This window comes from Chaetomium globosum, genomic scaffold, assembly GCF_000143365.1.
Source record: "Chaetomium globosum CBS 148.51 scaffold_5 genomic scaffold, whole genome shotgun sequence".
Taxonomy (NCBI): Eukaryota; Fungi; Ascomycota; class Sordariomycetes; order Sordariales; family Chaetomiaceae; genus Chaetomium; species Chaetomium globosum.
The window spans coordinates 4,364,598-4,378,991 of NT_165980.1; the positions used below are offsets into that span (position 1 = coordinate 4,364,598).

Sequence of the window (14,394 nt, forward strand, 5' to 3'; positions counted from 1 at the left end):
GCATGAGTAAGACGGTGTACACTCCGGGGCTTCGAACCCAAAAAAGGACGCGGAGACGTAGGTCGGTCATACCAGGTAGCAGTTCTTCAGCTTCATAAACTCCCTCGCACACAGGTCTTTGTGCACTGAGTTGTAGTCCTTGAAAACACACTGACCGTAGACAGCGGCCTATAGTTACGTCAGGATATAATTGAAATAAGCAGAGCCCAGGCGGCAATGGCCTCGACGTACCTCAGCACTGCATTTCGAGACGGCTTGGGCAAACCGCTGAATCGGACGGGTTTTCAAGTTTGGCTGCATTGTACGGGGTGCGGTAACTGGCTCGTCTCCTCCTTTGAGAGACGGGGAATTCGGATTGATGAAGTGAAGCGATGGCCTTTGTTGAGACGGGAAGTCGCCTACCACAACAACCTCAAAGTTGGCTTTAATCGATCGCCAATAGGTTGCATGGCTTTTTGACTTTGAGGTTTGTCAGATAGCCCAGTAGGCACTGTGCCAAGAGACAGTGTTATGATTGAGCAGCACGGTTCAAACGGCCCCACAGTAGCTTCCCAGCCACCGAGATCCCTGAAGCGATCGGGTTCCCCCAAAATTCACATGCCCCGCGAGCTCGAGTTCCCTTTACGCGCTGCTAGACGCGTCCCTCGCCCCCAGCTTTCTCAAATCGCGATTGCCAGTTTGCGATCCGCGAAACGGCGCATTTGCTCACAAGTTAGCTGCTCTTGCTTCACCAAAGCAGTTTCCTGACTCTGTTGACGTTTGTCTCGAATGCTGTGACGCGTACAATCGCACTTGCGCCCAAATTCAAAACAAACTGAATTTGACTTGCGCCTGTGTAGAATCGCAACCAAACCAATTCAATCCCAACCCACAACAGTTTTTTTTAGCTTTTGCTCCCAGAGGTATCATGCCCCGGAGCTACCTTCCCAATACGTTATGCAACACCCATCGTCTGCTTTCCATCATGGCGATCCCAATGATGCTGCTTCTCCTTCTCTTGCCGACTCTACTATCTCTTCTGTGTTTCATTACATTAGTGGTCGTAACGAGGCGTACTCTGACGAGGGTAAGTTTCCATTCTCCGATATATCTCTTTGTTTCTTTGTCGCTGTGACCTAGTTACCCGCCACTCCCGCCCCAGCTGCTGGCAGCGAGCTGACCTGTACGCCTCTAGACATCGAACTGGTTCACGAGATCGTCACACTTGCGGAAACCCTTTACCCAACTCTTCCAGAGCGGGAGCGCCTCCCTACCAACGCCCTGTTTCTCGCCGCTGAAGAAATCCTCCCCCGCCATGGCATTGACCCCGAAAACACGCCGTCCCACATCGCCCGGCTCATCTTTAAGATTGGGGGGCAGCGATCTGGGAACACGCTTAGCGATAAGTTTAGATCTGTCCTAGGAGGACTTGGTATTCAACTTGAATTCGTCCCAAGCAGCCCCTCAGCAAGACCCGACTCTCGCTCCTCATTGGCGCCCAGTGACACAAACACCGACGACATACACCTCCACCCGCAACAAACTTCTGAACTTCCACGAAAGATTACAAGAGATCGACGCGATAGTGGGAGCGATTCTGACCGGGAAGATAACGCGCAAACCGCTTCTCCCGTTCATACCCCAGTCCCACTCGGATTTGGATCCGATGCTCGACCTCGAGCTGTTCAGGAACCCTTGCACCTTGATGCAGCTTCCCCCGTTGTGGATATGGAATTATTGGAACGAAAACTGCAACATTTGAGGTCCCAGGAGGACCGAGAGCTCGCAAAGGATGTTTTTGGCATGTGGCATGCATACGCCTGCCAAACAAAACGGAACAACGACGAGCTGGAATCAATCGCCATTGAGTACGATAACAACGATCTCCTTGGCGAGGTGCTCGACATCTGGAGCGAGGAGGCCGCGGCGGCGGAAGAGCTGAGGATCAAGGCCGAAGAAGCGGCTAAATACGAGGCGTACGTTGCGAAGATGGAGAAACGCGCTAGCAGGGTGTACGAGATTATTACCATTCACAACGTGTTTGCGGAGTGGCAGGGGCGAGCTCGAGAAGAGCGCGAGCGGACGGCAGTGGCACGCAGGCATCTCGTACGGAAGCGGACATTCGAGGGCTGGCACGCGCAACACGTCGAGGACGAGACCAAGGTCAGGAACTTCATCTTGAGCAACGTCCTCCAAAAATGGAGCCAAGTCGCCTTGCATCATGAGGTTCGCCACGAAGTCGCCGCGCAATGGCACCAGCAAGACCTTTGCAAACAAAGCCTCCATACGATGTGGGAGGAATCCAAGCGACGCCTCGCAGACGAGTTCTACGCTTTTGGCTTGGCCGGGCAATGCTTAGACGCTTGGACCGACAAAGCACGCGATACTCGGGATGAGTACCAGGTGGCGGTAGCGCTCGACGAGAGGCTCGTGCTCGACGAGGTAGTTAATATCTGGCTCGAAGAGGTGGACGCACAGCAGTACAATGCCTACGAGTACACACGGCAGTGGCTGGTCTTGGGTTGTCGCAGGGACTTGGATTACTGGCAGGAGCAAGCCAGACTCTCGGCTTTGCTGAGGCAGTACACCGGCAAACAAGAGCGAGACACAATAGTGCGGACTCTGGAAACCTGGAACAGTATCTCCCAGGACGCGAAAGGCGAAGCCGCTGTTGCCGATGCTTTCTTGCTCAACGAGCCCTTGGGGCACTGGGAACGCGAGATGAAGCTCAAACTGTTCATTGAACGCGATGAATTCGAGACTAAGGCTGCGACTCTCGAACACTGGGCTCTTGAAGAGAAACTTACCTGGTACCAAGGACATTTGGAAACTAGAACCAAACGACAGACCCTCGAGGCATTCTTCGCCGCTTTCACACAAGCTCGTGGCGAGCGAGAACGACATGAACAGGAGGCGGATTACGTTGACACATATTACACTCAAACCGAGGTGGTCGACATTTGGCTTGAAGAAACCGATGAGATGTGGAAACAACGACAGAACGCCAACCTCGTGAATCTCTACCGCACAGCCCGGCCATGTGTGGACCATTGGCGAGAGCATTGCCAACAGAGCCAAGCTCGCGACGGGTTTTACCGGAGAAAGGCGGACAAGCAGCGGGCCAGATCTATCGTATCGAACGTGCTCGATAGGTGGCCAGCTGTTGCTGAGGCCACGCGGAGGGAGCGGATGATGACTTCGCTTCGCCAGTTTCGACGAAGTTACAAAGTTGAGCTGGCCCAGGAGTGTCTTGGAAAATGGTTGGATGCCACCGCATATGCGTTTGATGCCCACCACGATGCTCGCCAGGCCAATCTTCACTACAAACGGGAGGACCTCAACGACTGTCTCGACCTTTGGGTTCGCGCGGCAAAGAGGTTAGAAAACGTTCAGCAGATCGCCGCAGATGCCGAAGTCGAAGTGTACTGCGAGAAATGGCATGCGCAGCTCCAGGAAGCGAAGGAGAACATGCAGGACGCTGTTGAATACGACGCAGAGCAGACTCGAAAACGCTGCTGGGAGAAATGGGAATTTCAGAACCTCCAGAACGAAAGCAAGCGGCACATGGCTGTTACACTGAAAGAGAAGAACGAAAGACGCGTCCGCCGCCGGATTCTCGGCGAATGGCAACAGAAAGCTGTTCCGGAGGCAGCGGCACGCAACAACCCTCACCTCAGCACCCTCTCCGCTCGACGTAGCGTCCGACAGCAGCTTGCACGGTCGTCCACACCTGCAACGGGCTTCTACACGGTCAGCCAGTTGGCCACCCTTCGCCCTCGCGATTCTGTTTCCGCCCTGGGACCTATGGCCGAATTTGACGAAGACCCCCTGATACCTGACTTGGATGACCCCGGTTTTATGAGCACGCCGACAAGATGGACAGGTAGCATGCGGACGCTGGCCTACCGTCCGACTTCGACACCATCCGCCATATTACCTTCGCCTCATGAACGAGAGCTGAGGCGACAGTATGGCGTGGGGGGTTTAAAGCCGAGAGTAGAGTTTGCCGATATCAATGAAGAGTCTGCAGAGGACTTGTATGGATGATAATACTTTTTCTTTTTTTTGCCCCTTTACATTGGGTTTGGTCACAAAGGAGTTTTGGTTGGAACGGAAGAGGAACGGGCTTAGCGCCTCACGGGGAAAGGGTTGGATTCAAGCATAGCTGCTGGCGTTGGCATTGGGGTTGAAAATGGACTGCATCAGTTGTTTTTCGTCAGGGTCGTTGGATATACCCAAGACATGTATTGAGCATAGATAGGCGTTTGGATTCTTGGACTAACGTCCCGGTTTGTATTATTGGATTCGTGGGTTGAGGCGAATGGACCCAGCCATGTGTGGCGTATGACATGAATATCTACCTCTATGATGGTCGAGATCAGTGGTGTTTCAAAGTCAATTACTTATGTGCGCCGCCCAAGGAAGACTACCTTTAAGGCAGTGTTGTAAAGCTGATGCCAATGCCCCTGAGCGGGCGCCCTTGGCCTACCGACGGGTCCACTTCTCGGTGTGGGTCCTAAACATAATAGGAAGGCGGTAGGCTAAAATTTGCCAGGGCGCACCGATTTCCCACAAACCCACAGAACTTGCAATTTATTTCGTTTTCCTGCTCCCGTCAAGATCACGGCGATCAACAGTCAACTCCTTGTCCTCTGTCGGCACGATCAATCACAATGGTCAAAGTCAGCGCAAGTAAGTATTAAAATGTTCTTTTCTGACATTCAGTCAATTTGGTTATTAACAAGCGACCTACAGACGTTTCCGCCTCGAGGCGCAAGTCTCGCAAGGCGCACTTCAGCGCGCCTTCCAGCATCCGCCGGAACATCATGAGCGCCCCCCTCAGCAAGGAGCTTCGTGAGAAGTACAACGTATGTTGCCAGCCTACGCATCTCAGGTTGAAGCGCACGGTTTAATTAACGCATTCGCACGCAGGTCCGGAGCATGCCTATCCGCAAGGACGACGAGGTCACGATTGTCCGTGGCCTGAACAAGGACAAGGAGGGCAAGGTCCTCTCGGTGTACCGTCTCAAATACGTCATCCACATTGAGCGTGTCACCCGCGACAAGGCCAGCGGCCAGAGCGTTCCCCTGGGCATCCACCCCAGCAACGTTGTCATCACCAAGCTCAAGCTCGACAAGGACCGTGAGGACATTCTGGCCCGCATCAAGGCCGGTCGTGACCAGGTCGCTCGTGCCCAGGGCAAGAACAAGGCTTGAATCACCTGAGCCGGCGTTGGAGGAATGACAAAAAGGACGACAAAAAGGGACAACTCGGTTCGGTTGCGGCGAAGAGAAATACCCAGGATTGCTTTTCGTCAAAGGTTTACCCGGTCGACACCTGGCGTCTTTGCGGCTTCGGTTTACGGATGCATACTTTAGGCGGTTGTCTATCTGCCACTTGGCATGACCTGACTTCACGCACGGGACGGGCCCCGAGATCTAGATGCAGTCAACGAATCGAGACATAGTTCTCAATGGCCGTTTCACAATGCCAGTCGCTTCGCGCGCGCTGTGAAATGTTCCATGGGAGGTTTTCCCGAAGCCCACGCCTCTTGCAGGTTCCGCAGAGGCTTTAGATTGCCGTTGACTTCGTGACTTATGTGTCGTGCGTGCTAACCCTCTTAGGAGCGTCGGGACCAACAATAGCCACATGAGCATTCGGTCGTCAGAGTGACCATGAAGCTCGGCGTTGGCGGTTTCCTAATCCCTTGTTACCTGAGAAGGTAGGGACACCAACCGCTAGGATATCTCCGCGTTGACCACTAGCCCAATGGTTTTCGAGGTATACGACTGGCGAAGAGCAAGCCCAGCAATGGGGGATCACCAGTTCCCTGTTGCTCTCGGCTGCAGACTTCCACGGAGATTTTTCGATGAGAATGGAGGTTTGATGTCGAGGCACACGATGACGGTTCTGCAACGTAGATTTCATCAGCGAGGCGCCATGTGGCAAGGTAAAGCCCGGCAGATGAGCCATCGGTTTTAGCGCGTAAGGCAAGCTCCAAGAAGCAAAGGAAATGAAACAATAGACTGGATTCCGCAACCAATGACTCCAAACAGCGTGGTTGACGAAATGCGTGCGGTGAATGTGAGGAACCACGCGAGGACCTTGGTGGTCTTGTGAGCTCCAGGCTATTTCTGTTCGTTTTTCCTCGGCCTTGTGAACGAACCTCTTTATATACCATACCGTATGAGATGTTGATCAAAGGACCTTGCCATTCCCATTCTACACTCTCGATTGACATCATCAAGGCCGTCCAGAGGTTTTCCAAGTTTGTTGTTTTGGGTGTTGCAGGGTAAATGTGGTTGCCAGGGGCGCCTGCATGCACATGTGCTGAAGCGGCAACAGCTCCCTTTGCTCAAGGTTCCATCCTGCAACTTGGGGCTTGACGACACCATCTACCTACCAAAACCCTTGATAGGCGCCACTGTTTTGTTATTTGTCGAATTCGAGGAATCCGGACTGGCATTCGCGATTTGTTTGGCTCTCCGGGCTTCCCTGCCAAGGGCGGCTGGCTTGAGCATCCTCGGGCCTTTAAGCTCGCACGATCCCACTCGAGCGACTTGACCCGGTTCGGCACTGGGGCTTGCATCGATCGCCAACCCCTCAACCCCGCCGCGACGTCGGTAAACCGACAAGATGTCTTTTTTCTTTGGGAGAACGCGCACAAGGACAAACACGTCAGATCTCGCCAAGCAGGCAAGGGACCATGTCACGAAACTCCAGGACGGGCCGCAGGGGGCCGCAAAGGTAAACATCAACAACACGATACCCCGCCGGGCGTGCGCCTCCATCCGTCCCGCTGACTCCCAGTTTAGGCCGAGGAGCTCGCGAAAGTGCTTGCACAGATGAAACAGCTCCTACAGGGCACACACGGTGCGTCCGATCCCCGGGGAACCCGACGCCGACGGCAACCCCCCCGCTGACCGCCCAGCAGAGGCCGAGCCGAACACGGAGCAGATCTACCAATTAGTAACGGGCATGATTGAAGAAGATCTCCTCTACCTCCTCGCCGTCCACCTACACCGACTGCCGTTCGAGTCCCGAAAGGATACCCAGGTCATCTTCTCCTACATCTTCCGCTTCCGCCAGCCAACAGGGCCCCAAAAGCCCGAACCGCTGGCGCTAGCTTACGTCGTCGAGAAGCGACCCCAAGTATTGGTGGAGCTGTGCAAGGGGTACGATCACAAGGAGAGCGCCACGCCAGCGGGCACTGTGCTGAGGGAGGTGCTGAAGAACGAGGCGGCCGCCGCGATAATATTGTATGACGACGGCGAGGAACAAGGGTCGAGTGCCAGGGGGGTCGGGGGAATCAACCCGGATCGGCCACAAAGCGGGAGGGGCGTGTTTTGGAATTTCTTCGACTGGATCGACAAGAGCTCGTTCGAGGTGAGCGCAGATGCGTTCACAACCTTCAGGGTGAGCCAACCCAGCCCCAAGCCCCGTGTATCTCGCGTAGCTGACGTTTGTAGGAACTCATTACCAAGCACAAAGATCTGGTCCCCCGCTACCTGGCCGTCAACTTTGACTTATTCTTCGACCGGTACAACAACGTGCTGGTCCAGTCCAACAGCTACGTCACGAAGCGCCAGTCGATCAAGTTGCTCGGCGAGATCCTGCTCGACCGCGCCAACTACAACATTATGACGGCCTACGTCGACCGCGGCGAGCACCTGAAGATCTGCATGAATCTGCTGCGCGACGACCGCAAGATGGTGCAGTATGAAGGCTTCCATGTGTTCAAGGTGTTTGTGGCCAATCCCCACAAGTCCGTTCCCGTGCAGAAGATCCTCATCATGAACCGGGACAAGCTGCTGCAGTTCCTGTCGCACTTTCTTGAGGACCGCACCGAGGACGAGCAATTTATCGACGAGCGTGAGTTCCTGATCAAGCAGATTCGGAATCTGCCGCCCGCACCCGTGCCACCGCCGCAGCGGTAGAGCCGTCGGTAGCAGTGCCTTGGTGGTGCTTTGGTGATGCTGTGCGTGGAGAAACGGCGTTGAGGCGTAATAGAAACCGGGCGTATGACACGGTAATTCACGACATGGGCATTGCGAGGGATAGGGTACTATACAGCTACTGCTTACTATATAAATGTCTTTCAGGGTCTGTCTCAGTCCGGTTCTCTGCAGGTTTCACCAATTGGGAGCATGAACGGACGTTTGAGCGCGGAGTTCTGGCTATTTTAGAGAAGATGAGCTAGCTAAAGCCAGGTAAACCGTCCCCCTTCCTCCGATATGTCTAGACTTAAATGAACGCCCCAAAACTCCAGCCGAGGAGATCCTAGCGAGCCAGTTTCACTGCCGATACGCCCCGCCATTCAATGAAGAAACTTTACGAAAACCCAAACCAACGCCGAACTATCCCCCAAACTCCCCGCAAAAGCATGGCTCACAACCAAACCGTCCCAACCCCTCCCTCTCTCAGAGACACCATCAATTCAACCCGAACACTGGGCCATTGCGAGGGATAGGGTACTATACAGCTTAGACCTGCCTTACCCCCTATTATAAATGTCTTTCAGGGTCTGTCTCCAGTCCGGTTCCTCTGCAGGTTTCCCGCGCCAACTCCAAAATTTGGGGAGCCATGAACCCGGACCGTTTGAGCGCGGAGTTCTGGCTATTTGAGAGAAGATGAGCCCTAGCCCTAAAGCCAGGTAAACCGTCCCCCCCTTCCCTCCGATATGTCTAGACTTAAATGAACGCCTCAAAACTCCCGCCGAGGAGATCCTAGCGAGCCGGTTTCTCTGCCGATACGCCCCCGCCATTCGATGAAGAAACTTTACGAAAACCCAAACCAACGCCGAAACCTATCCCCCAAACTCCCCGCAAAAGCATGGGCTCACAACCGAACCGGCCCAACCCCTCCCTCTCTCAGATGACACCGATCATTCCCATCCCCGAGCCCCGGAGGACCTCTCTCACTCACGGGCCAGTTGGAGGATTCAGTTCAGTTCCTTCCATCACCTTCCTTCGGAGAGCGCAGCCAGCTCGTTACCACCACCCCATTCCCCCCCTTAAGGTAGAACAAGTGAAGTCTTAAATAAATGGGCGCGGCCCCACCCCCCACCGAATCACCCCCCAACCGTTTTACTCCCTTCCCCGGTTCCCCCATCCCCCATCCCCATCCCCCAGGATCCACGCCCCCCCCCTCCCCACCTCCCTACCTAGACAGGACCCAACGCCTCCGGCGCCCGCTGCAGCGCCTCGCGGCGGTTGGTCACACGCACGCCGGTGCCGTTGGGGGTGAGCTGCACGATGTCGGTGATGAGGGCGAGGCGCATGGATGTGTATTGGAGGTTTGTGTGGGATGGGGGGTGAAAGGGCGGTGGGTTGTTGTGGTTGTTGTGGTGGTGGTTGGCGTCGTGGTGGGTTGGGGGAGTGATGTATGGGGGGGATGGGGTTGCCCTTGTAACAGTCGTCGCAGCTGTAAGGGGGTGGGCTTGGTAGCTGGCTCCTGGAGATTGCGTCGGGGGTGTTGGGGTATGGTAGGTGGTTGGCGTGGGCATCAAGTCGCTGCGGACGTACGGGGGCAGGGCGGAGTCGTCGATGGGGTCTGTGGCTCCGGCGTCAAGGGGGTGGGCTTCCTCGAAGCAGGACGGAGGAGAAAGCACAGGCAGTGTGCGGGTTGCTGGTGGGTGTTCGGCGTGTGTTTGGTCGAGGATCCGCCCTGAAGTATGGCCGGCGCCGGAGGGGCTGTGTGCGTTGGGTTGGCCCATTGCGCCGTGGGGAGTGTTGTTGGTAGAGGCGTTTAGAGAGCTGTTCCTGAAGGGGTTAGGGGGCTTTTTGCGTCTGCGGAGGGCACGCTCTTGCGTAGGGCCAGAACAGGCGCCATTCGAGCCATTCCCAGTGCGCATATTGTGTATGTCTAGACTCTCATTCGGCAACCGAGTCAACGGATCCTCATGATCATCCGGCTGTAGCGCAACGTTTTCTGGAGCTGCTTCTGCGGCAGGCGGCTGCTGGGCTTGTTCTTGGTCTGGCGGGTTCGGGCGCTGATCTCCGTCTTTGATATCCCCGCAGAGCTTTCTCAACACCAACCGCAAAGTGTTTGCCCGGCGGCCGACGGCGGCCCGCGCGTGGCACTTTGGCGTGGCTTGCTCGGCTGGCGACATTTTGAGTTTGTTTATGGGTTGCCCCTCGGGGGCACGGAGACGCTTAGCTGACAGCTTGTGCTTTTTTCTGGGGGGGATATGGATAGATCCCACTCATTCTTGGTGAGTCGAACTCGATATTTGAGGATCTCGGGGTTTTGATCCGACTCCTGAGTCCGACGCCCGGAATCGGACTGGGAAGTTTGCAAAGTGGTTCTTGAGCAAGCAGACGGGCGAGCAAAAGCCTACGAGTTGGAGATTTGTTGACAGCCCACGATTTTCGAAAATAAATATTGTCTGAGAGCTTAAGTTGGAGAAAGACTATAAAGGTTTCTCAAATAATATCGGCAGGGTTTGGGTGAGATGACTTTGGCGTGGTCTATCTCGGTGCTTGAGTGTTCTGGAAGGAACCGAAACAGCCCGGGGGGGCTAAGGCGACTTGAATTAAAAGGATGAAGCTTGAGAATATTCGGGAGGAAGGTTCGGTGGCCTGATTATTCTGGACGAGCATGGTACCCGAGTTGGCAACGTAGAATATATATCTTGTAAAAGCTGCCCGGCTTCAATAGGTTCATGAGATACCCATAGATGCGAGGTTAGCTGCTTCCTTAACAACAGCACTGCCGTCTGTGATGCCATAACCGAAATACGGTGCTTACCTTTCCTCTTCTTTTCTTGCCTGTCTCTTTTTTCCTTGCTTGTACATGGCTCTGGTTGGAAGAGCGTAAGCATTCGGGAAAGCCGCGAATTCACCCCGAGGCATCACTTTATAACCGATGGCGAGGACAGGTTCTTGTGAAGCTACACATTGAAGCGATCAACGCCTATTTATGGATTGTGGACTTCGCTATCTAGGAGGAGAGCCTCCATCCTTCTTCCTGGTGCTTTGCCACCGCCCGAGGGTATCAGAATTAAGACGAGAAAACATAATCATATCAACACCACGGCCTTTGAACACAACAACGAGGAAACTCCCTCCTCGACGACCCCGTACATCAAACACACTCGCCCCACTACACCATATAACCCCCAACTCCAGTTCGCCGCCTTCTCATGTTTCGTCTTCATCGGATTCTTCGTCTGGGTACGAAGTAAATATACCCCCAACACCAACCTCGTCATCAAATTGCCAATCATCCGCGTGCTTATGGAAGCACGACCGCGAGCGCTTCCCTTCAAAGTACGGATGAAACTTCATGGGCTTCTCGGACTCGTCCTTGACGCAAACACCCGTCGACGCATCCCACACATGCACATCCCCGCTCGGCGCTAGATGCACCAGCTCGGCGCGCTTGGGCTCGACCATCTGCTTCACCAACGCCCTCATGCGCGCGCGCATCTCATCCATCGGCACGGTGCGCTCCCACGAGGCCCAGTAGGGGCAAGTCCGGCTCGCGTTGAGCTTGGGGTTGTTCTCGGAGACGCGGCCGAGGTACAGGCTCAGGCGCAGCTCGGCGAGCGTGACGGGGCGGCCGTCGTCGAGCGGGCGCAGGGCCAGGTGGCAGATGCTGCGCATGCGCAGGCGGAGGGAGCGCAGGCGCGACAGCAGAGGCCGCACGTGGCCGCAGAAGTGCAGCGCCGTCGTCGCCGCGTCGCCCGCCACGTCGGTGCCGCACAGGTCCAGGTCCAGCGCCGTGACGTGCGTTAGGAGGGTTAGGTACGGCTCCACGCTGCGGAGGTGCAGGTAGTTGCCCTGCAGCGGGTCGGCGCGCCACGCCCGGTTCGGCCACCGTGCGGCGAAGCGCACCTCCTTGAGCTCGCGGAACTCGAGCAGCATCACGCAGAACCGGGCGAGGTTGGCGGGTGTGTTGAAGCATGCGATGTCCGCGCCGCCCCCGCCGCTACGGCTACTGCCATTGACGCCCGGGAGCCCGTCGAGAACAATGTTGACAGAGCGCAGTGACTTTCGCAGCTGGGCACGCGACTTGTCGAGGGATCTAGACTTGCGGTGCACCAGGCGGCTGATAACGCGTGGTGTGAACTCGATACGCGTGTAGAAGGTGGGGAAGGCGAGGCTGTACCAGCGTTTTGAGAGGGTCAGGCGGCGGATATCTTGCTGGAAAAATGAGGGAGGCAGCCTCTCGAGGATCATGAGCCAGACCTCGGCGGGGAGGTACGGCATGGGGACGGGGTCCATGGCGACGGGCCTCTTGAGGCAGTGTGGATGTGGGAGAAGTGGGGTTGGCGTGAGGTCACAGATGAGAACTTCAGAAAGGGTACGCGTGAGAAACAAAGCACAGATTACCCAAGTAAAGAGCGCGAGCAGGTCAGGTAGGTAGGTAGATATGTAGGTAGGTAGGTTACATCACATGAGGCTGAGGGATGTATGTACTTCGTACCCGGGCTGCTGATCAAGCTACCGGGAAATAAAAGGAGACGGAGCCTCGGAGCGTCCCGATACCGTCTTGGATTGGCTCCAAACCGATTGATTGCACAGCCAGCAGTCCAGGAAGAATGGCAGGCAGGCAGGAGCTAACTAGCTAATGCCAATGGCGCTCGAGGTTTCGGATCCTGACGAGCCAATCTCGGCCTTCCCAGGGCATTGATTCCCGGCTGAGCCTCAGCAAGGACACGCCCCACGGTTGGGAAGGGTCATGAGTGGTGGCACTCGAGTTTTCTCCTGTGACCGTGGACCTAAGACCAGCGCCCAATATCTCGATGTTGGGTGAATGAAGGTCTGGAATTTCAAGGTCGGGTCCTTGATCAGAAAGGGGTTTTGGTTTGTGGCAAGATGTCAGCGGATGATTTGAAGGTTCGCGGTTCGGCAGGGGTTCAGAGCTTGGGGCAGGCCTCTTACACAGTATGATAACTGCCTGATATCGTAAACCTTACTGTGCATTAAGGGTCATATTTGCTCCACTCCACCAAAAAGCTGGGGGACGGGTTGAGAGCGTGACAGCGTGACAGCTTGACAACCTGACAGGGTATGACTGAGAGTGTGGGCCGTTGCATTTCCTGAGCCGGACAAACAGCGTTTTAACCGAATCATCATGAGCGAAACAAAGATGAACGTCGACCCGGCACGAGCATCTGCTCTCATTTCGCAATTAAAGGGCGTCAGCGAGAGGGTAGCTGCGGTGGCTAAGGGTCGTCCAGTAAGTTTTCTTTGTATCCTCTGTATCATCCAAGCCGCGTGTGGGAGTTTCAGTCTTCATACATCATATCTAACAGAGACTTAAAGGTACGGCTCGTGGCTGTCTCAAAACTCAAGCCCGCCAACGACATCCTCGCCCTCCATGAGCCGCCAGTCCGTCAACTGCACTTTGGGGAAAATTACGCCCAGGAGTTGAGCCAAAAAGCCGAGTTGCTACCCAAGACTATCCAATGGCATTTTATCGGTGGTCTCCAGTCAGGTATGTCTTGAGGATCCAAGGTTTACGCATCAATCAAATACATGCTAAAGGGGAGCCAGGCCGCTGCAAAGACCTTGCCAAAATCCCTAACCTCTGGTGTGTGTCCAGCATCGACAACCTCAAGAAAGCGCAGCTGCTTGATAAGTACAGGGGCGAGAAGATCAAGGCTGAACCCGAGACGCAAAAACTCAATATCCATGTCCAGGTAAACACGTCTGGCGAGGAGTCCAAATCCGGATGCGCGCCGGGAGAAGAACTGGTGTCGCTCTGCCGGTCCATTGTCAACGACTGTCCCAGCCTGCACTTGCTCGGTTTAATGACCATTGGGGCTATTGCCCGAAGTGTGGCTACCACCGCAGAAAACGAGAACGAGGACTTCAAAGTTGCTGGCGAAGCAGAGGGATTTGGTTGTCAAAGAACTGGGCTTGAACAGGGAACTGGAGTTGAGCATGGGCATGAGCGAGGATTTTGAGGGGGCCATCACTATGGGCAGCAGTGAGGTGCGCGTCGGGAGTACCATCTTCGGGCAGCGGCCGGCCAAGTCAGATGCTAAAATCCTGGCATGAAGTTGCCATGGGGTTCGCCCGAGGACGGTGCGAGTCGACCCCAAATCCACCGGCGAAGCTCGTGGCCCGAGGAGCCGTTGTCGATTGATTGATTGGGTGTAACTCCCAAGGCCACAGGTTGCTTAGCCAATAAAAATTGGAAGACCGAAGGAATTTTACACTCTGAGGTTGCTTCGGTTTTGCTCCCATCGAGAGAGGCGGTGAGATACCAAGCCCACTCACCCACCTCATCGCCTTCGGATGGAATGATGTCGCAATGGGTGAAGCACAGTTGAAAGTTCGACAAGAAGTTCAGGTGATTGTGGAAATCATCCCGAAATTGGACCTGTGCTGCTTATCGATTACGGGAGCTCCCGCAGTCTGTGCTTTCCAATCGAGGGGCAGCAGGGTAAACCCCGGTCGTAC

The 14,394-nt window shown here is 55.2% G+C and overlaps 6 protein-coding genes across 6 annotated transcripts; 4 read left to right on the plus strand and 2 right to left on the minus strand.

Annotated features, from left to right (window-relative positions):
* Positions 1-597: 597 nt before the first annotated feature.
* Positions 598-4,026, plus strand: CHGG_08252 (uncharacterized protein; the record flags this gene model as incomplete). The annotated part of the gene is made up of 3 exons (XM_001225907.1): positions 598-711; positions 1,051-1,066; positions 1,175-4,026. The coding sequence occupies 3 exons, from the start codon at positions 598-600 to the stop codon at positions 4,024-4,026; spliced, it is 2,982 nt and encodes a 993-aa protein (XP_001225908.1).
* A 626-nt stretch (positions 4,027-4,652) lies between these two features.
* CHGG_08253 (60S ribosomal protein L26) lies at positions 4,653-5,196 on the plus strand (the record flags this gene model as incomplete). The annotated part of the gene is made up of 3 exons (XM_001225908.1): positions 4,653-4,671; positions 4,735-4,847; positions 4,912-5,196. 3 exons carry the CDS (start codon positions 4,653-4,655, stop codon positions 5,194-5,196), a joined length of 417 nt encoding a protein of 138 aa, XP_001225909.1.
* Positions 5,197-6,616: 1,420 nt separating this feature from the next.
* Positions 6,617-7,917, plus strand: CHGG_08254 (uncharacterized protein; the record flags this gene model as incomplete). Its single annotated transcript, XM_001225909.1, has 4 exons — positions 6,617-6,727; positions 6,796-6,853; positions 6,912-7,396; positions 7,450-7,917. 4 exons carry the CDS (start codon positions 6,617-6,619, stop codon positions 7,915-7,917), a joined length of 1,122 nt encoding a protein of 373 aa, XP_001225910.1.
* A 1,226-nt stretch (positions 7,918-9,143) lies between these two features.
* CHGG_08255 (uncharacterized protein) lies at positions 9,144-10,091 on the minus strand (the record flags this gene model as incomplete). The annotated part of the gene is made up of 1 exon (XM_001225910.1): positions 9,144-10,091. The coding sequence occupies one exon, from the start codon at positions 10,089-10,091 to the stop codon at positions 9,144-9,146; it is 948 nt and encodes a 315-aa protein (XP_001225911.1).
* Positions 10,092-11,121: 1,030 nt separating this feature from the next.
* On the minus strand, positions 11,122-12,207 carry CHGG_08256 (uncharacterized protein; the record flags this gene model as incomplete). Its single annotated transcript, XM_001225911.1, has 1 exon — positions 11,122-12,207. One exon carries the CDS (start codon positions 12,205-12,207, stop codon positions 11,122-11,124), a length of 1,086 nt encoding a protein of 361 aa, XP_001225912.1.
* An 853-nt stretch (positions 12,208-13,060) lies between these two features.
* Positions 13,061-13,895, plus strand: CHGG_08257 (uncharacterized protein; the record flags this gene model as incomplete). Its single annotated transcript, XM_001225912.1, has 4 exons — positions 13,061-13,165; positions 13,242-13,251; positions 13,354-13,423; positions 13,532-13,895. The coding sequence occupies 4 exons, from the start codon at positions 13,061-13,063 to the stop codon at positions 13,893-13,895; spliced, it is 549 nt and encodes a 182-aa protein (XP_001225913.1).
* Positions 13,896-14,394: the final 499 nt, after the last annotated feature.